Here is a 21,114-nt window from a genome sequence, read left to right on the forward strand (position 1 = left end):
CTTTGATTTTTCTCTGCACAAGATTCAGCGCTATATAAATGCCATTATTAGCAGTGTAGTAGTAGTAGTATTTACATGGAGGAGGAGTTCGGAAAGATACTCTGGTCCAGAGCTATTGGCTGCAGAAAAAGTGACAGTGGATAGCTGGTCTATCTGACCGGAAACAGGCAGACTCGGGTGAGATTCAAGGAGAGGAGAAGCGTGGTCAAATTTTGAACCTCTGCAAATGAGTCTGTCAGCATTATTCTGAATTCGCTGATGTTTGTCAAAATAAAAATGTTTTAACTTTTTTTAAAAGAAAGAAAAAAAAACCATGGCATATGGAAAAAACAAAACAGAAGGGAAATGTGGCAAACAATGCATGGCGACAATGTGTGTGGCATGGTAGTCATTTTACTGTGTCAGAAATTGATCTCTGTACACTGAAATGGCTTTTCTTTTTCCTTTTCTTTTTTCTGATAATATATTCTTTTTGATTTCAATACAAGTGGACAAAAGACAAAATATACATGTACAAAATGCCACCAACATGAAGACAGCATATAAAATACATACATCCTCCTCCTCCTCCCCACTATTATCATTAGCAGTAGTAATAGTAGTAGTATTTTTTAGCATTATCATCATCATCATGACCATTATTATCATAATTATCATCATTATCATTATTGTTATTGTTGTCGTTACTGTTGTTGTTATTACTATCATTATTCTTATCATTATCATCATCACTATCACTAAATGGTGGAGTAAGGTATTGTAGCATGCGCAAGCACACACAGACACACACACACCCCCCAACACACACACACCCCCCAACACACAAACACACACACAAACACACACACACACACACACACACCCAACACCCAACACCAAACACCAACACCAACACCAACACCACCACCACCAACAACAACAAACGAAACCTCTCTCCGCCTAACCTTATCAGAGTGGGCGTCAGCGCTGATGTTGTCCCAGTTGACGATGCCCACCTTGATGGAATCGATCACTCTGCCCACGATCACCCCGTCCTTCAGCTTCGAGTCATTGAAGCCGGAGATGCGGTCTTCCTTCTTCAGCTGTGCACCAGGCAGCACAAACATTTCCAACGGTCATCTTTTTGATCCCACAATACACTACACTTTCTTACCTCCAAAGAGAAATTAACTTGTGGTGCAAAGCATATAAACAATACAGGAAATTCACAGGGTCATTCCCTGTATTACACAGGAGACATAAAAGCGTGAACACCGACTTAAAAAAAATTCCCACATACAGTAATCACAGTCACACACTGCAATAATCACAGTAGACATACAAGATATATAAGACATCATAAAAGCTTGAATGTCAACTTACAGTGGGTTCCACATACAATAATCACAGTCACACACATGCAATAATCCCAACAGACATACAAAGTATACAGAAGTCATAAACGCTTGAATGTTGACTTAAAGTGGGTTCCACAAACAATAAGCATAGTCACACACATTCAATAATAATTTGCCAGAGTATGGCTGCTGTCGCTTGAAATACACAAGGCTTTCTGTCGTACTCTGACATCGTACAATTGATCTGTCCCACTTAATGATAATAATGCAATGCTTTTTTTATATTGCACAATTCCCTGACAACTGCTGCTCAAATCGCATTACATGATCAAGTTTTACAGAAAAACATGGCATAAAAAGGAGGAGTTTGTATTATACTCCATGTTTGGTGTCACATATACTTACCATGTCAAACTGATGCAAACTAGGCCTATCGGTTTGCTCTGCTTGGCCAAATTTCGTGCGGCTAACAGTGAAAAGACGAGCCGTCTTGCCCCGGTCCGCTCTCAGCCAATCAAACGCCTCAAAATAACATACTTACCGTAACCCAACTAGTGCAGACTCCGGCAGGGGTCTGACATTCCTGTCCTGTGCAAACTACTATCCGCCTATGCGGAGAATACGAAACTACAGCCGATAACCTCCCGGAAGTAGGTAACCTCCCCTTTGTCCCGCTGGCTAGCGCCCTCTTTTTCCGGCAGCCATTATGACTCATTATAAAAGCTGTCAGTGCACAAATAAACATCCCAATGCATTCACACATACTGACAATACATCTCACCCACCCCTCCTCTCTGACCTTTTATGTTGTTTTTTTTTCTTTCCTTTTCAAGATAACACTCAAATGTGAAAATCAATACTTTAACGAGATGTCAACAGTCACTGGTGTGTGTGAGAAGATATTAACCAGCAGAATTTCTTCAAGCTTTACCATTAACTGCTGACACTCTTCCCTCCCTCCCTCCCTCCCCAGCCCACTCCTACCCTCACCCCCTTCCTGTCCAGGTCATCAAGGATCAACAGAATCATCTCATTGCCGGTATGTTCCAAAATAACTCATAACAGCAGAGAGTCAGTGCCGACTTCCGGACATATTTGTAACAGCAAACTCCAAACCTCGTCCATATCCCAGTTTTCTTAATCCATACCATATTTCACACTTTACTTTCTTTCACCGGTCTTCTGTTTCTCATTTGATTTGATTTTTTCTTTTATGTGATATTTTTTATTTGATATAGATTCTTATGTTCGTGGCTTAGCCCTCTTTGTTTGAAATGTAACACTGCAAAAGTTGAAAAATCATAGGTGTATCTTGGAGGAAGTCCTAGAATTTTTCATGGACCGCAAGAGTGGCAAGGACCCAAAGGATTCTTATTTTAACCCAAATGACAAAAACTGGTACAGAAAAATGACAAAGTTCCAGTTCTAATTCAGAAAGTGACTTCTTCTTCTTCTGCGTTCACTCATATGCACAAGAGTGGGCTTTTACGTGTATGACCGTTTTTACCCCGCCATGTAGGCAGCCATACTCCGTTTTCGGGGGTGTGCATGCTGGGTATGTTCTTGTTTCCATAACCCACCGAACGCTGACATGGATTACAGGATCTTTAACGTGCGTATTTGATCTTCTGCTTGCACATACACACGAAGGGGGTTCAGGCACTAGCAGGTCTGCACATATGTTGACCTGGGAGATCGGAAAAATCTCCACCCTTTACCCACCTGGGGCCATCACCGTGATTCGAACCCGGGACCCTCAGATTGACAGTTCAACGCTTTAACCACTCAGCTATTGCGCCCGTCTTCAGAAAGTGACAAATCTAAAGCATGATCAATCTATCTTCATGCCATTTGTATTTTTTTAAGCAAATCTGTCTCCAGATAAAATAACAGTAGTGGTTTTTGTCCCACTACCTATCTTCAAACCAGTTTTTCCAGGCAGCCTCAGGCTAGGAGTACTGCTGACCTGACTGATAGAGGCAGCAGTGTCCTGAATGGGTAAAACCAAATCACAGTGTAAGATAGCTGTGGCCAACGATGACCATCGGAACAGCATAGGGGGCGACTACTGTCCTGACTATCTGGGCTTCAATTTGATTATAGCGAACCATCTCTGAGTGGAACGATACTTTGACCGAGGCTGTGGTTGGAGCTGCGTCCCCTGGCGTGTTCATGTTGGGAGCTCGTAAACTCCACCAGTGGTGTGGGCTTTTTTTTTTTTCAGTGGTGTGTTTTGTTTGTTTGTTTTTGTGCATAACCCCCCCCCCCCCATGCCCCCCTCTCCCCCCCCATAAAAGTGTCAGGATAATCAGCCTGTTGTTTGTGGACACTCTACGGATGATGATGATGATGTGCCTTGCCCAAGTTACATCCCCACTCTTTCAGCCAAGAGGGATTTGGGACAGTGAGGGCTGGGATGGTTCCCAAAGGCCAACCAGCTCCCAACCAGCTCCCACCCAACGCTGCAGCATCAACAGCCAGTTAGAATCTTGCCTCCAGTTCTGAGAGCCGCAGCCCCTCACAAAACACTAATCTGCAAATGAATTCCCACTGCAGTGGAAAAAACCATTGCTCATACACTCTGCTGAGTGTTTTGTAGAATGGGCTTAAAGCAAACCACATCAGTTTCTGTTTCAGGGAGGTGTCAGAGCGTGCGGACAGATCAATACACACTACAACATACCTGCACACTACAACATACCTGCACACTACAACATAACATACCTGCACACTACAACATACCTGCACACTACAACATACCTACACACTACAACATACATGCACAATACAACATACCTACAACATACCTGCACACTACAACATACCTGCACACTACAACATAACATACCTGCACAATACAACATACCTGCACACTACAACATAACATACCTGCACACTACAACATACCTGCACACCACAACATACCTGCACACTACAATATAACATACCTGCACACTACAACATACCTGCACACTACAACATACCTGCAGGGGAAGAATGAAGAAGGGAGGTCAGTGAGGGGCAGATGCAGACCTTTGCATAACCTAATGTGCTGATCAGGCTGTGAGACCATATGTCCTAAGTTTGTGTAAAATGTAAACAAAAAGTACCCTCAAAAACAGAAACAAAAAAAAACACACCAAAAAACCAGCCAAACATCAAGGCAGACACAAAGCCTTTGGCACCCACCTTGGAGTTGACCCAGGCGATGATCTCTGAATCCTGAATGGGTTTGTTGTTCTCTGTGATCTTGGACAGAATGGCCAGGGTGTAGGCCCTCATCAGCTGCCACACCAACCCTGCACAGTGACGACATGTCATGTCATGTCATGTCACGTGTCATACCATATCACACGTCATGTCACATGTCACGTCATGTCATGTGTCATACCATATCACATGTCATGTCACATCACGTCATGTCACGTGTCATACCATATCACACGTCATGTCACATCATGTCAAATCACATCACATGACATCAAGTCACAGAACACTGACATTGACGTGGGAAAATCATCATTATCGCACACATACACACTCATATACACACATGCACACACATTACCACTCATACACACTCATATACACACATGCACACACAATACCACTCATACACACTCATATACACACATGCACACACATTACCATGTTTCATAAAGGCGATGTGATAATACCCAATAAACAGTGAATATAGCTATAAACAAACTTGGAGACACACACACACACACACACACACACACACACACTACATCATACACTACACCACACAAAACAACACAACCACACATGCACACACACACACAACACACACACACTCAACACACACACACACACACACACACACAACACACACACACACACACATACACACACTACAAAACTACACACCACATCATACACTACACCTCACAAAATAACACGACCACACACACACACACACACACACACACACACAAACACACACACCACACACACACAACACAACACACACACACACACACCACACACACAAACACACACACCACACACACACACACACACACACACACACAAACACACACACACACACAAACACACAACACACACACACACACACAGGCACAGGAAACGAGTTAGCCGAGCGTTGCAAAGACGTCAGCAGTGCTGTCACTGACCCAGAGTGAGGACGGGGGATCCGTCAAAGATGTCCTGACCCCCGATGCCCACCAGTTTGACCTTCACCAGTTCAACCTTCGGTCCCAGCTCCACAGCATAGTTGCAGTTCTCTGAAACACACAAGAATCAAGAATATTTCATCCTTTTTTTTTTCTTTTTTTTTTTTAACGAAACTATGATGGTTTATTCAGATTAACTCACTCAGTACGGCCAGTCCTCTCTTCTCCTCTACACAGACCCCTCGGATGTCCAGTGGGTGTCTGAATGACCCAACCTTTAGCTTCCGTTGTCAGAATTGTGGTATTCTTTGTCAACATTCACCTCTTCAGTAAAAGAGTCTTCCGCTTGCAATATTTTGATGGTGGTAATTGGGGTGAAACGCTGTTAACGTTGTCTCTTTCGCCGTTCGTATGGAGAGAGTTAAGGCCTCAATCCACAAAAGGACCTAAGGATACATACATACATACATACAAACACATAATCTCCCCACACTACCATAGTGGTGCTAAACTGAAATATTTTTCCCCAGAATGCAACAAAATAAAACACAAAACAATTGCAAGTTAAAGCCGCAACTGAAATCTGACAAACAAAGCTTTATCACATGATAAAAACAAGTAAAAAAACCCAAAAAACACAACAAAACATACAATTGCCTCAGACACACGCACATGCGTACAAGGAAAAAAAAAAAGCAGCACCAACCTGTGTAAATACAACCTCTTCGCCAAATCAAAACACAACTGTTAATTTTTTTTAAAATAAAATAAAATTTCATCCTTTGACCCCTAATGGAGCATGGAGGATAATGAAATAACATCAAATGAATCATACAACGAAATTAAAACGTGAACAGACAGGTGCAATAGCTGAGCGATTTAAAGCGTTGGACTTTCAAACTGAGGGTCCCCGGTTCGAATCTTGGACACGGCGTCTGGTGGGTAAAGGGTGGAGATTTTTTCCCATCTCCCAGGTCAACATACATGCGAAAAAGCAGCATTAAGTCTCAGTCTTTTCTTCCTCCGATTGTCACTTATTATCTTAAAACGTCTCAGTCTCCTTAATCCTCACCCCCCCCCAAAAAAAACCTTCTGTCTCCTTCTTCTTCTTCTGCGTTCGTGGGTTGCAACCCCCACCTTCACCCGTATGTACACGAGTGCGCGTTTACGTGTATGACCGTTTTTACTCCGCCATGTAGGCAGCCATACTCCGTTTTCGGGAGTGTGCATGCTGGGTATGTTCTTGTTTCCATAACCCACCGAACGCTGACATGGATTACAGGATCTTTAACATGCGTATTTGATCTTCTGCTTGTGTATACACACGAAGGGGGGTCAGGCACTAGCAGGTCTGCACATATGTTGACCTGGGAGATCGTAAAAATCTCCACCCTTCAACCCACCAGGCGCTGTCACTGAGATTCGAACCCGGGACCCTCAGATTGACAGTCCAACACTTTAACCACTCGGCTATTGCGCCCGTCATGCTGTCACTCACCGATCTTCTCGAAGCGTGCCCTCATCTTGTTGAACTTCCTCTTCACCTTGTTCCAGTCGACCAGGCCGGGCTGGATGAAGTCGTACAGCTGGAAGATGACCAGTCCATCGTACAGGTCGCTGAACAGGTGGTGCACGTAGGGGCTCACGCCCAGACTGTTCATCCAGTTGCGGTACGCTGAAAGAAACCGTCATTTGTTTTGTTTCATCATGTCAACATGCATCGGGGACCACCCTTAATAAATTGTTGAAGGAAAAAAACTGGAATTATTCAGTTTTTTTGTTGTTTTTTTTATATCTTTTTTTCTACTTAGCCCAGCAGCTGCCTCCTCCCCCACCTCCCCCACAGACTATCCCCCTCCCCACTCACTGTTTCCCTTCCTCCCCCGCCCCCCACCTCCCCCACAGACTATCCCCCTCCCCACTCACTGTTTCCCTTCCTCCCCCGCCCCCCACCTCCCCCACAGACTATCCCCCTCCCCACTCACTGTTTCCCTTCCTCCCCCGCCCCCCACCTCCCCCACAGACTATCCCCCTCCCCACTCACTGTTCCCCTCCCCCCCACCCCCCCACCTCCCCCACAGACTATCCCCCTCCCCACTCACTGTTTCTCACTCTTTTCCTCCCTCTCCCCCGTCATACCTCCCCCCTGCCCTTACTCTTCTCTTCCCTGCCCTCCAACCCCAGCCCCCACCCCACCCCACACGCACTCACTTTTCTCCTCCCTCTCCCCCCCCCCCCCGCCCCCCAACGCCCCACTCACTCTCCTCCCTCTCCCCCCCCCCTCCAAACCCCCCTACACCCCCCCCTAACCTCACCCCTACAGCCCCCACCCCACCCAACACACACACACTCACTCTTCTCCTCCCTCTCCCCCCCCCCCCACAACCCCCACTCACTCTTCCTCTCCCTTCCCATCACCCCTTAAACCCCCCTACACCACCCCCTAACCCCACCCCTACAGCCCCCACCCCACCCAACACACTCACTCTTCTCCCTCTTCCCCCCACCCATCCCCCAACGCCCCACTCACTCTTCTCCCTTCCCATCACCCCTTAAACCCCCCTACACCACCCCCTAACCTCACCCCTACAGACCCCACCCCACCCAACACACTCACTCTTCTCCCTCTTCCCCCCACCCATCCCCCAACGCCCCACTCACTCTTCTCCCTTCCCATCACCCCTTAAACCCCCCTACACCCCCCCCAACCCCTCCTACAGCCCCCACCCCACCCAACACCCACACACACTCTTCTCCTCCCTCTTCCCCCCCCCCCACCAATCCCCCAACGCCCCACTCACTCTTCTCCCTTCCCACCACCCCTCAAACCCCCCTAACCCCACCCCTTACCCCTACAGCCCCCACCCCACCCAACACCCACCACCCACACACTCACTCTTCTCCTCCCTCGACTCCTCCTTGACCATGTCCTCCACCTCCACCTGGGGCGTGTCCAGGGCGGGGAAGTTGTTGAACAGGTTGGCCACGAAGGCCAGGTTCAGCTTCTGGTTCCCGGACACCACGTCCGCCGGGCCCACAAAGCTGCGACACTCCAGCTTTTCCGCCTCCTGCAGCATGCACTCCGCCCTCTGGTGGAGGTCCGGCACCTGGGCGAAAAGGGGGAGGCAAAATGATAATAACTTCTTCTTCTTCTTCTTCTGCGTTCACTCGTATGCACACGAGTGGGCTTTTACGTGTATGGCTGTTTTTACCCCGCCATGTAGGCAGCCATACTCCGTTTTCGGGGGTGTGCATGCTGGGTATGTTCTTGTTTCCATAACCCACCGAGCGCTGACATGGATTACAGGATCTTTAACGTGCGTATTTGATCTTCTGCTTGCATATACACACGAAGGGAGGTTCAGGCACTCGCAGGTCTGCACATATGTTGACCTGGAAGATCGTAAAAATCTCCACCCTTTACCCACCAGGCACCGTCACCGTGATTCGAATCCGGGACCCTCAGATTGACAGTCCAACGCTTTAGCCACTCGGCTATTGCGCCCGTCATTATAATAACAATGATAACAACTCGACATTCATCAGCGCTTTTCCTCACTGCACCAACCACTTTACAATCCACACAGACACATGTGCGACACACGCTCAGTCAACAACTCACAACCATGCACAATAAACAATCATATGCACATACAAACTCGTATGTACAATACAAACATACATACATTTGTATTTGTATTTGCATTTCTTTTTATCACAACAGATTTCTCTGTGTGAAATTCAGGCTGCTCTCCCCAGGGAGAGCGCATCGCTACACTACAGCGCAACCCATTTTTTTGTATTTTTTGCCTGCGTGCAAGTTTTTTATTTGTTTTTCCTATCAAAGTGGATTTTTCTACAGAATTTTGCCAGGAACAACCCTTTTGTTGCCGTGGGTTCTTTTACATGCGCTAAGTGCGTGTTGCACACGGAATCTTGGTTTATCGTCTCATCCGAATGACTAGTGTGCAGACCACCAATCAAGGTCTAGTGGAGGGGAAGAAAATATCGGCGGCTGAGCCGTGATTCGAACCAGCGCGCTCAGATTCTCTAGCTTCCTAGGCAGACGCATTACCTCCAGGCCGTCACTCCACTGCATGCATGCATCCATACAAAAAGAGGGAGGGAAGCGGTAATATACCAAATATTTTAGCAACTAATTAACTGACTAATTAACTAAAACAAAGCCACTGATCTGACCTAGAAAACTGGACACACAGGATGATGGGACATAGCAATGCAAAGGTGAAAAAAAACAAAAAAAACAACAACAACAGAAATAAACAACAAAAATACTCAAGGTCACAAATACAAAATCTAAAGTTTAAAAACAAACAAACACCCCTTGAAGCTCGCCTGATAACTCAGTCATCAGTCAGGTAAACAAACACAACACAATGTAAGATCAGATAAAGTAAGATAAGACAAGACAATAAAATAATAACCTCATTATCTCACATTTGCCCAACACTCGGCTTATATCACAGATTGACATAAGTTTACATTTGGGCCAACAGCAAAGTGAGAGCTGTATTATCAATGGTTTCTCTAGTCAATCGGGAAACCATTTACAGCTTAGTCTTTTTGTGAAGGACTATGACTCTCAAACTTGGAGGCAAAATTGCACTGGCTCTTAGTGCTGCAGCCTTGTGGGCTAGTTGGCCTTTGGGAGCCATCCCAACGCCGACTGTCCTAAAACCCTCCTGGCCGAGAGAGTGGGGATGTACTTGGGCAAGACACTCTCGACTATAATCAAATTCTAGCCCAAATAGTTGGAACAGCAGTTGCCTCCTCTGCTATTCTGATGGTCATAGTCGAACACGACTGACTATCATATATCTCACACACACACACACACACACACACACAAACTGCATTTGATGCAGCAAAACACAACTAGACAGCCAGACAATTACTTGGTTAAACTGGAGCAATAAACATATAAGTTTTCCAAAATAAAAGCATTTCCTATATTTGCTTTAAAACATTCTAATTAATAATAGTGACATCGTAATTATACATACAAATATGTTTAAATAAAAGACATGAACATTAACATTGCACATACTGTATTGCACATTCATCCTGCACATTGCACATAGTAGTCTGCACAGCATGTGAACCACCCAGTGAACATCAATGACATTCATACAGGGTTTTAATTACAATATATTGAAACTTAAAAAAAATGTTTAATCTTTAAAATCCCTCCATAAAGCCAAATTTCAAACACATCATTATGCTGGTAATCTGGATGAAATGCATGGCATTCTGACTGCAGGATTATGCCTCTTGAATGAAACACATTCTCCATTACACACATGAAAACTTTGATATCAGAAAGATCCTTTCGGGTTTTTTTTGGTTTTGTGGGTTTTTTTCCAATTTTAGGTGGAACATTTTCCTGCTGTGCTTTATCAATCAATGAAAGAAACAATATCATTCCACTGTTCTTGTTGTTACAGCCAAACTTAAAACAAAAATTTCACAAAACTGGATCATTTTTTTAAAAGACTTTTAAGGACTTCAAGCATTCATGTCATTTATTTTACAAATGGTTACTTCACAAACGTTTAAACATTTTGTGACCCCTCGAGTGCCCCCAGGACGGAAATTTCCGTCCACTTCCAGTGTGAAAAAAAAAAAAAAAAAGTGTCTCGGGGCAGAAATTTTTGTCCATGCATTATAGAAATTTTTCAATAACAAAATCATTACATTCATGTGAAATTGTCACAGCTGGATAGTGCGTTCAACTTTCTGTCATAAAAGTACAGGTGATGTATGCTTTCTTCTAGTAGCTTGCATGCTATAATTTTTTTTTTTTTTTTTTAAATTATTAATCTCCGTGACCAAAACATCTCTCAGCAAATAGTTGGTAACTGAGCATAAAGTACGCTTGATACTCAAAAGTATTAAAACCTGTAGAACCCCCCCCCCCCCCCCCCCTTACGCCACCCCCACCCCACCCGATGTATGAATGAGTCAACAAGTCCACAACCCCCTTTCCCTGACTCACAGTGAGAGCAGACATGGTGACGTTACGATCAGGGGGAGCAATCTGCTTCAGCAGGTAAATGTACGCCTCTGAGTCCTGCACACAAAGGTTGAATCAATGTGTACATTTGTAAAAAAAAAAACAATAATAATACTAATGAATAAATTAATCAATGATTATATAATAATGAAATAAATATATAGATAAATAATTATCTACTAATAATAATAATTCAGTGTGTAATTTTGTTAATAAATAAAACAACAAAAAAAGTCAATATCTAAATTTGTAAAAATGTAATTTTAAGTCAATGCAGAAGTAGCTGGCACCCTTCAGTCTCAGCAGACTATAGAGTCGTGTCCTGGGTGATGTTTCTGGCACAGAGGTTAGTCCTGGCTTGACAGGCGTCTTTATCCCAAGAATGGCAGTCTCTCCCATAAGTCAATGAATTATCAAGTATAAATAATCAAATACACAATACAATGAAATACATCTTCATGAGTCGAACTGTAAGTTAACGATATACCCAAAGGCTGGTCGCTAACACCACACAGTTTCTCTGCCTGCAATTGACCTCCTGCACATACCTTTTCCTTACAAAGCCAACAATGAGTACACTCACTCAAAACGACAAAGTAGAGACAGTGTTATCTTCTGTATGCATAAGAGGTGATTTTCCTTACAGGCTCAAAGTACAGTACACTCAAAACAACAAAGTACAGTTAGCGTTATCTTCTGTATGCATAAGAGGTGATTTTCCTTACAGGCCCAAAGTACAGTACACTCAAAACAACAAAGTACAGGCGGTGTAATCTTCAGTATGCATAAGCAGTATTCTCCTCCTCACTGGCCCAACATTTACAGTCCAGTCAAACCCTGTACCTTGATGTCGTCACCAAAGTTGCTGATCTGGCGGTCAGTGCCGGCACGGGCCAGGTGGTAGTTGACCCACCGCAGCAGGATCTGTTCCGGGGACAGGCGGATCAAATCCTCGATGGTCTCTCCATCCAGGAGAAGGTTCACCAGGCCTGGATGGTGAGCCAGGTTGATGTCGCTCAGCAGTCCTATCTGCTCACACACACACACACACACACACACACACACACACACACACACACACACACACAAAGAATGTTATTAACAATTCCAATATGTTATTTGCTGTTGCAGAAGGTTTGCTGCGTAGTCCAATAGGACATTTGTTATAATTGTTTGATATTGGCGTTTATAACGTTTCCATTTTCCCTAGCGTTGTCTCTCCCTATTCACCCTCCACACATACACACACTTTCCCCCCCCCCCCCCAACCCCCTCCCACAACCCCTACCCCCACAGGTTTTTTTTTTTTGTTTTTTTTACATACAGTAATTCAATAAGATTAAGGCAGATCCATACATTATCAAATAGGATAAAACTGAACGCTTTTATAACTAAGTTCAGCAAAGATGTTAGATGCATATGTGGAGAACATATATCTAGCAACCATATAATATTTGAATGTCAGAATCTAAAATGTTTTTTACCAGACTTCACCAAAACTTCTTTTGAATGTGTTATTAACAATTCCAATATGTTATCTGCTGTTGCAGAAGGTTTGCTGCATAGTCCAATAGGACATTTGTCATAATTGTTTGATATTGGTGTTTATAACGTTTCCATTTTCCCTGGCGTTGTCTCTTCTTATTCACCCTCCACATATACACACACTTTTACCCCTCCCCCTCCCACAACCCCTACCCCCACGTTTTTTTTTGGTGTTGTTTTTTTTCCGTCTAATATCACTTCAAGTGGAAAGACGTTAAACTGAAGACAACAACAACACACAAAGATAATGAAGAAAACATGCACATAGAAGGAAACGTGAATAGTTTCTTTTTTCCCCCCAAATAGGTCATTGTAAGATGAATCTAAGACTCATTCAAAATTATGTTAGAAATGTCTCAGATGCTTTGTCCCTGAGCTCCCACCTAGGTATAGCTCGTCCACCTCTTTTTGAACCGTTCTTCGCCCTGTTTCCCTTGATCTTACAGTAACACGCACTCTTTTTTCAATGTGGTGTCCGGCGAAGCTATGCTCTTACATCTGACGGCGTTCAAAGGACCTGTCTTCAGTTCATTGCAGTTCAGTGCAGTTGCTCAAGGAGATGTCACTGCATTCAGACAATTCTATATATATGCTACACCTCGTCTACTGAGCAGACGCCTGACCAGCAGCGTAATACAACGCATACACACACACACAGTTTATCATATACACAACACACACACATAAATTAACACACACACACACACATTAACACACACACACACAAACACACATAAACAAACACACTGTCAATCACAAGCACAATACACACACATGCACACACACACACACACACACACAAACACACATTAACACACACACAAATACACTCACACAACCACACACGCACATACAGAGTCAGTCACATGCACAACACACACAAACAAGCATACACATGCATACACACACATGCACACATACACACACACACATGCAAATGCACACACACATGAACATTCTATAATCACTTTTAGTGACAAGACATTAAAGAAAGAAACATGTACACACACAATCACACACACACACACACTTCACACATCACATGCTCGAACGCATGCACACACAGACAAACACACACATACACACAAACTGACACACACTAATGCGCACCCATGTACAAATCATGCATACAATCAAACACCTACATACACATACAAACTGGTACTTGTCAAGGCTATTGTATTGTATTGTGCTGTCCTGTCCTGTATTGTATTGTATTGTATTGTATTGTATTGTATTGTATTGTATTGTATTGTGCTGTGCTGTGCTGTGCTGTGCTGTGCTGTGCTGTGCTGTCCTGTCCTGTCCTGTATTGTATTGTATTGTATTGTATTGTATTGTACTGTATTGTATTGTCCTGTCCTGTCCTGTCCTGTCCTGTATTGAATTGTACTGTATTGTATTGTATTGTATTGTATAGTATTGCAGTCCACTGAGATCGAGAGTAACAAAATACGGCGAAATCACATTTGGCACCTCTGCACTTGCATGCTTCAGTTTTACTGACCCGGATGATCTGCCAGAGAAGACCCAGCACAAGGTGTGGCCTGCCGGCAGCCAGATCCTCAGGGCCGATGTTGACTGTGGTGCAGCCGATGGACCCTGCCGAGTTCACCGCCAGGGTCAGGTTCTCGTGGCGCCGGTACAAGCTCATGTTCGTCTTGTTGATGGTGCGCTCGTCAATCGTGTCCGGCACCGAGTGGTTGATCAGCTTGCTGCACAACACACAGACAGACTATTGTTACTGTCAGGGATCAATGCTTGGCTTAGATTGGAGACTGACATCATAAGCTTTCAGTTGGGCCAACAGCAAAGTGAGAGCTGTATCTTCTTCTTCTTCTTCTTCTTCTTCTTGTGCGTTCGTGGGCTGCAACTCCCACTTTCACTCGTATGCACAAGTGTGGGCTTTTACGTGTATGACCGTTTTTACCCCGCCATGTAGGCAGCCATACTCTGTTTTCTGGGGTGTGCATGCTGGGTATGTTCTTGTTTCCATAACCCACCGAACGCTGACAAGGATTACAGGATCTTTAATGTGCATATTTGATCTTCTGCTTGCATATATACACACGAAGGGGGTTCAGGCACTAGCAGGTCTGCACATATGTTGACCTGGGAGATCGCCACCCTTCACCCACCAGGCGCCGTCACCATGATTCGAACCCGGGACCCTCAGATTGACAGTCCAACGCTTTAACCACTCGGCTATTGCTCCCGTCAGAGAGCTGTATCAACAATGGTTTCTCCACTGAAATGGGGATTCATTTACAGGATTTGTATTCTGTGAAAGAATGACTCTCAAGCAAGGAGGCAAGACTGCACGGCTTGGGGGCCAGTCGTCCTTTGGGGACCATCCCCTACAATGACTGTCCTGAAGCCCCCCTGGCCAATAGAATGGGGATTTAAAATGGACAGCACACCCTCCACTATGATCAAAATGTACCCCAACTAGTCAGGACAGCACAGCTGACTCCTCTGCCATTCTAATGGTCCAAGTCGACCATGAAAATCAGACATAATTATTATTATCATTATGATGCTTGAATGGTGCCTATCCTTGGTCAGTAGCTCTAAGTACATGGAGTCATTTGCACAAAGGCTTCCTACGTGGGTAGAGTTAACTGAAAGCTGCCTTTAGGCGATCATCATTTGTTTCCCATGAAATTCAGCCAGGCACAGACAAACACACACACACACATGCCCACCCCCACTAGCCCCCTCTCCCACTGGGGGTGTGTGGGGGGGGCTCACTCATTCTGGCCCCACAACTAATTTAATGTTGTCAGTACAGGGCCTAATACAGTAGTAGATGGTGTCCTTTGTATGTTAAATCAGAAGAGGCACTGCCGAACACCACGGAAGTGACACAGCAGCAGCAGCGCAGTGTCTTCTCTGGTGTGTGGCCCTCCAGCAACCTAAAGTAAAATCGACAGTTCCATGTGGACTGTGACAGACAAACCTCGGTGTGGACTGTGTTTGAGCAGTGTCGGGAGTGAAGCCACTGAAATGGTGCAGATGATGGTGCGGCATAAAACAAAAACAAAACAAAAAAAAAAGAATTTTGAGAAAAAGACGGCCGGCCATAGAACTCACCAGAGCAGAATGCCATCAGCCATTTTCTTGAACAGCTCGATACCATCATTGTCCAGAGGCAGAAGACCTTTGCAGTCTGGGTCATCCATCAAGTGTCTGTTAACAGAACACCAGGCACACACTGTAATGACACACCAAGGACGCCCCTAAACTGAACAGTGCAAGGTGTTGTGTTGCGCTGCGTTGCACTGTGTTGCGTTGCGTTGCACTGTGTTGCATTGTGTTGCGTTGCGTTGCACTGTGTTGCATTGTGTTGCGTTGCGTTGCACTGTGTTGCATTGTGTTGCGTTGCACTGTGTTGCATTGTGTTGCGTTGCGTTGCACTGTGTTGCATTGTGTTGCGTTGCGTTGCACTGTGTTGCGTTGCGTTGCGTTGCGTTGGGTTGTATTGCAATGCGTTGTGTCATGTTGTATCGTGCTGTTCTGTGTTGCGCTGTGTTGTGCTGTATTGCTTTGACTTACCATGTGGTATTGTATTGCATTGTACTGCATTGTATTGCATTATAGTGCTGTACTGTACGGTATTGTATCGTCTTGTATTGTCTTGTCCTGTGTTTATTGCATCGTAGCACTGTCATACAGTATTTGATTGGAATGTATTGTGCTGTGCTGTGCTGTGCTGTGCTGTGCTGTGCTATATGGAAGTTTAGCTGTGAAAGAAAAACTCTTGGTGCCTTTCTATGCCTTTGTCTGCTTCAGTGTATGTGTGTGTGTACCGCAGGGGGGTGGGGGGGTGCGGGGTGTGTGTGTGTGTGTGTGTGTGTGTGTGTGTGTGTGTGTGTGTGCATCTATGCATGCATAACTGCATGCACGGCATGTATGTGTGTGCAAGTGAAAACTTGTATGTCCACACATGTCAACGTGTGCATGTGCATATCTGTGTGCCTGTTTGCGCTCGTGCGTGTACAAGCATTAATTGCAGGCATCCTCCGTGTCTGTCTCTTGCACGTCTGCGTGTAGTGTAGCGCACAGCACACTGACCTGTTGATCCATTCGGCAAAGGCCTTCTGCTCGCCGGCCTTCACGGTGTGGGTGGTCCCCTCTGATGACGCGTACGACGTCCCTCCCATCGTCGCCACCCCTTGACGTGTCGACACCGCCTTCTTGAACGTGTGGCCGATGTCTCGCTTCGCCTTCTCGTTGGCGTACAAGTTCTTGAATTCCTCCATGTCCAGCTTCCCATCACAGTCCCGCGAGTCATACTTGGCCACCAGTTCTCGTACCTGCATTTGTTACAGAGCACATGAAGTGGAGTGATGGCCTAGAGGTAACGCGTCCGCCTAGGAAGCGAGAGAATCTGAGCGCACTGGTTCGAATCATGGCTCAGCCGTCGATATTTTCTCCCCCTCCACCAGACCTTGAGTGGTGGTCTGGACGCTAGTCATTCGGATGAGACGATAAACCGAGGTCCCATGTGCAGCATGAACTTAGCGCACGTAAAAGAACCCACGGCAACAAAAGGGTTGTTCCTGGCAAAATTCTGTAGAAAAAATCCACTTCGATAGGAAAAACACATGAAACTGCACGCAGGAAAAAAATGCAAAAAAATGGGTGGCGCTGTAGTATAGCGATGCGCTCTCCCTGGTGAGAGCAGCCCGAATTTCACACAGAGAAATCTGTTGTGATAAAAAAAGAAATACAAATACAAATACATGAAATACAGTTTCTGTAAACAGTGAAACAGAAAAGCTTGGCAACGATTTCTTGAATCTGCCATGTCAAAGCAATAGCAATACGGTTTCCATATGCACTAACAAAGAGCTTGTCTATGGTTTCTCAGATTTTGCAATATCAAAAGCACAAGTAAAAACTATTTTCATAAACAGTAACAAAAAGCTGGGCAATGATTTACTGAATCTGCAAAACTAAAGCACGAGCCATACTAGTTTCATAAACAGTAACGGAAAAACTGAAATGTCACAGAATCACTTCACAGAAATAATCTGTACCACAGCTTGTATTCTTTAATAAATGTGGAATATGAAGAAGCTATTTTACAACTTTGAAATACATCTACAGTGCAATACAAGTTGGATATCATCTTCCAAATACTTGACATTTTCCACAGTAACAGCCCGCCTCAATCTAGAATGATTGATGATTCAGTCACTTACACTTACACCATGGCTAATTTGCCAGATCAGCAATTACTTCAGAAGCACCCTGTGATTGACAAGAAGAGGAAAAAAATTAAGATAAAAAAAAAATCAGTTCTTAAAACAATACAGAGCTGGCATACAGTTTTGACTGACAAAAGAATAAAACTTTTTTTTAATTATAAAAACAGTTAAAGCTGTTGTTTAAAGAGCTCGCATACATCATAATTCTCAATGTAACCTGAACAATTGAAAAACCTGAGAAATGCGACTGATGATGGATGCAGTTTAAAGTATATCTTTTCATCTCTCTATTCTTTCTCCATACTTTCCTTCTTTTCTTTACTCAAATGACCCTACATTCATGATCATCAATTCTATCCATTCACATTTGTGTGTATTTTCCTCAGTAAAAAAAAAAAAACAACAACAACAACAACAAAAAAGCAGAAAATTCAACTCAGAAAGTCAGCTTCACTTATAATCATCAGCTGAATCTTGAGTTTCTTGAGTGTTGATGACCACTGACTTATAAAAATGGATTTAAAATTCTATAAATTTGTAAGTCTGTGGGTGATGACTCACTGATATGTGAAGAACAGAGGGAGGGGAAAGACTGGGTGTGGGTGGGTGATGACTCACTGATATGTGAAGAACAGAGGGAAGGGAAATACTGGGTGTGTGTGATGACTCACTGATATGTGAAGAACAGAGGGAAGGGGAAAGACTGGGTGTGTGTGATGACTCACTGATATGTGAAGAACAGAGGGAAGGGAAAGACTGGGTGTGGGTGATGACTCACTGATATGTGAAGAACAGAGGGAAGGGGAAGACTGGGTGTGGGTGGGTGATGACTCACTGATATGTGAAGAACAGAGGGAAGGGGAAAGACTGGGTGTGGGTGATGACTCACTGATATGTGAAGAACAGAGGGAAGGGAAAGACTGGGTGTGGGTGGGTGATGACTCACTGATATGTGAAGAACAGAGGGAAGGGAAAGACTGGGTGTGGGTGGGTGATGACTCACTGATATGTGAAGAACAGAGGGAAGGGAAAGACTGGGTGTGGGTGGCTGATGACTCACTGATATGTGAAGAACAGAGGGAAGGAAAAGACTGGGTGTGGGTGATGACTCACTGATATGTGAAGAACAGAGGGAAGGGAAAGACTGGGTGTGGGTGTGTGATGACTCACTGATATGTGAAGAACAGAAGGAAGGGGAAAGACTGGGTGTGGGTGGGTGATGACTCACTGATATGTGAAGAACAGAGCGAGGGAAAGACTGGGTGTGGGTGATGACTCACTGATATGTGAAGAACAGAGGGAAGGGGAAAGACTGGGTGTGGGTGATGACTCACTGATATGTGAAGAACAGAGGGAAGGGGAAAGACTGGGTGTGGGTGATGACTCACTGATATGTGAAGAACAGAGGGAAGGGGAAAGACTGGGTGTGGGTGATGACTCACTGATATGTGAAGAACAGAGGGAAAGGGAAAGACTGGGTGTGGGTGGGTGATGACTCACTGATATGTGAAGAACAGAGGGAAGGGAAAAGACTGGGTGTGGGTGGGTGATGACTCACTGATATGTGAAGAACAGAGGGAAAGGGAAAGACTGGGTGTGTGATGACTCACTGATATGTGAAGAACAGAGGGAAGGGAAAAGACTGGGTGTGGGTGATGACTCACTGATATGTGAAGAACAGAGGGAAGGGAAAAGACTGGGTGTGGGTGATGACTCACTGATATGTGAAGAACAGAGGGAAAGGGAAAGACTGGGTGTGGGTGGGTGATGACTCACTGATATGTGAAGAACAGAGGGAGGGAAAGACTGGGTGTGGGTGATGACTCACTGATATGTGAAGAACAGAGGGAAGGGAAAGACTGGGTGTGTGATGACTCACTGATATGTGAAGAACAGAGGGAGGGGGAAAGACTGGGTGTGGGTGATGACTCACTGATATGTGAAGAACAGAGGGAAGGGGAAACACTGGGTGTGGGTGATGACTCACTGATATGTGAAGAACAGAGGGAGGGAAAAGACTGGGTGTGGGTGATGACTCACTGATGTGTGTAGAACAGAGGGAAGGGAAAGACTGGGAGTGGGTGATGACTCACTGATATGTGAAGAACAGAGGGAAGGGGAAAGACTGGGTGTGGGTGATGACTCACTGATATGTGAAGAACAGAGGGAAGGGGGAAGACTGGGTGTGGGTGCATGATGAAATAAATCATTCATGAGTTACAATAGCTGCTGAATATGCATGCTATGTCAATTATGCCGAACCTGGATAAGTGCTTACCGAGCAGTTTTTACATATTGTGTATGGGGCATGTGGTGCAGCCTCTTCTCCACCACCCCCCCCCCCCCACTACATTCCCACCTTCCCCTCCCTCCTTCTCCCCCCCCCACTACATTCCCACCTTCCCCTCCCTCCCCCTTCCCCCCCCCCCCACCCCCCCCCCCCCACATACCTCCCCATTCCCCCACTCCAAATCACCCAATTTCTCTCATACAAATAAACTAGCTACTCTCACCCACACCCTCAAACAAACAAAAACAAACCCACATACATATATGTGTGTGTATTAGTATCAGTAACTTTACGAGGCATCACCGCGTTCGGACAAATCCATATACGCTACACCACATCTGCCAAGCTAGATGCCTGACCAGTAGCGTAACCCAACGCGCTTAGTCAGGCCTTGAGAAAAGAAAATAAACAAACAAATAAATAAGTAAATATATTAAATTGATAAATAAAAAAAATAAATGAATAAATAAATTCATTAATTAATTGATTAAACAAAATAAAATAAAAATTTAAATGAATATATAGGGGTTTTTTTTGT

At 44.6% G+C, this 21,114-nt stretch overlaps 1 protein-coding gene across 1 annotated transcript in view; it reads right to left on the reverse strand.

Annotated features, from left to right (window-relative positions):
- Window positions 1-21,114, reverse strand: part of LOC143286998 (plastin-1-like) — a 66,817-nt gene that overhangs the window by 3,837 nt on the left and 41,866 nt on the right. Inside the window, exons 3-12 of the mRNA XM_076594999.1 lie at window positions 17,148-17,389; window positions 16,167-16,262; window positions 14,581-14,788; window positions 12,372-12,557; window positions 11,511-11,585; window positions 8,391-8,601; window positions 6,993-7,169; window positions 5,495-5,605; window positions 4,527-4,636; window positions 945-1,082 (exon numbers count right to left, since the gene is read on the reverse strand). Of these exons, the coding sequence (XP_076451114.1) occupies window positions 945-1,082; window positions 4,527-4,636; window positions 5,495-5,605; window positions 6,993-7,169; window positions 8,391-8,601; window positions 11,511-11,585; window positions 12,372-12,557; window positions 14,581-14,788; window positions 16,167-16,262; window positions 17,148-17,389 (1,554 nt within the window). The remainder of the gene's footprint in view (window positions 1-944; window positions 1,083-4,526; window positions 4,637-5,494; window positions 5,606-6,992; window positions 7,170-8,390; window positions 8,602-11,510; window positions 11,586-12,371; window positions 12,558-14,580; window positions 14,789-16,166; window positions 16,263-17,147; window positions 17,390-21,114) is intronic.

This window comes from Babylonia areolata, chromosome 10, assembly GCF_041734735.1.
Source record: "Babylonia areolata isolate BAREFJ2019XMU chromosome 10, ASM4173473v1, whole genome shotgun sequence".
NCBI classification, from domain to species: domain Eukaryota; kingdom Metazoa; phylum Mollusca; class Gastropoda; order Neogastropoda; family Buccinidae; genus Babylonia; species Babylonia areolata.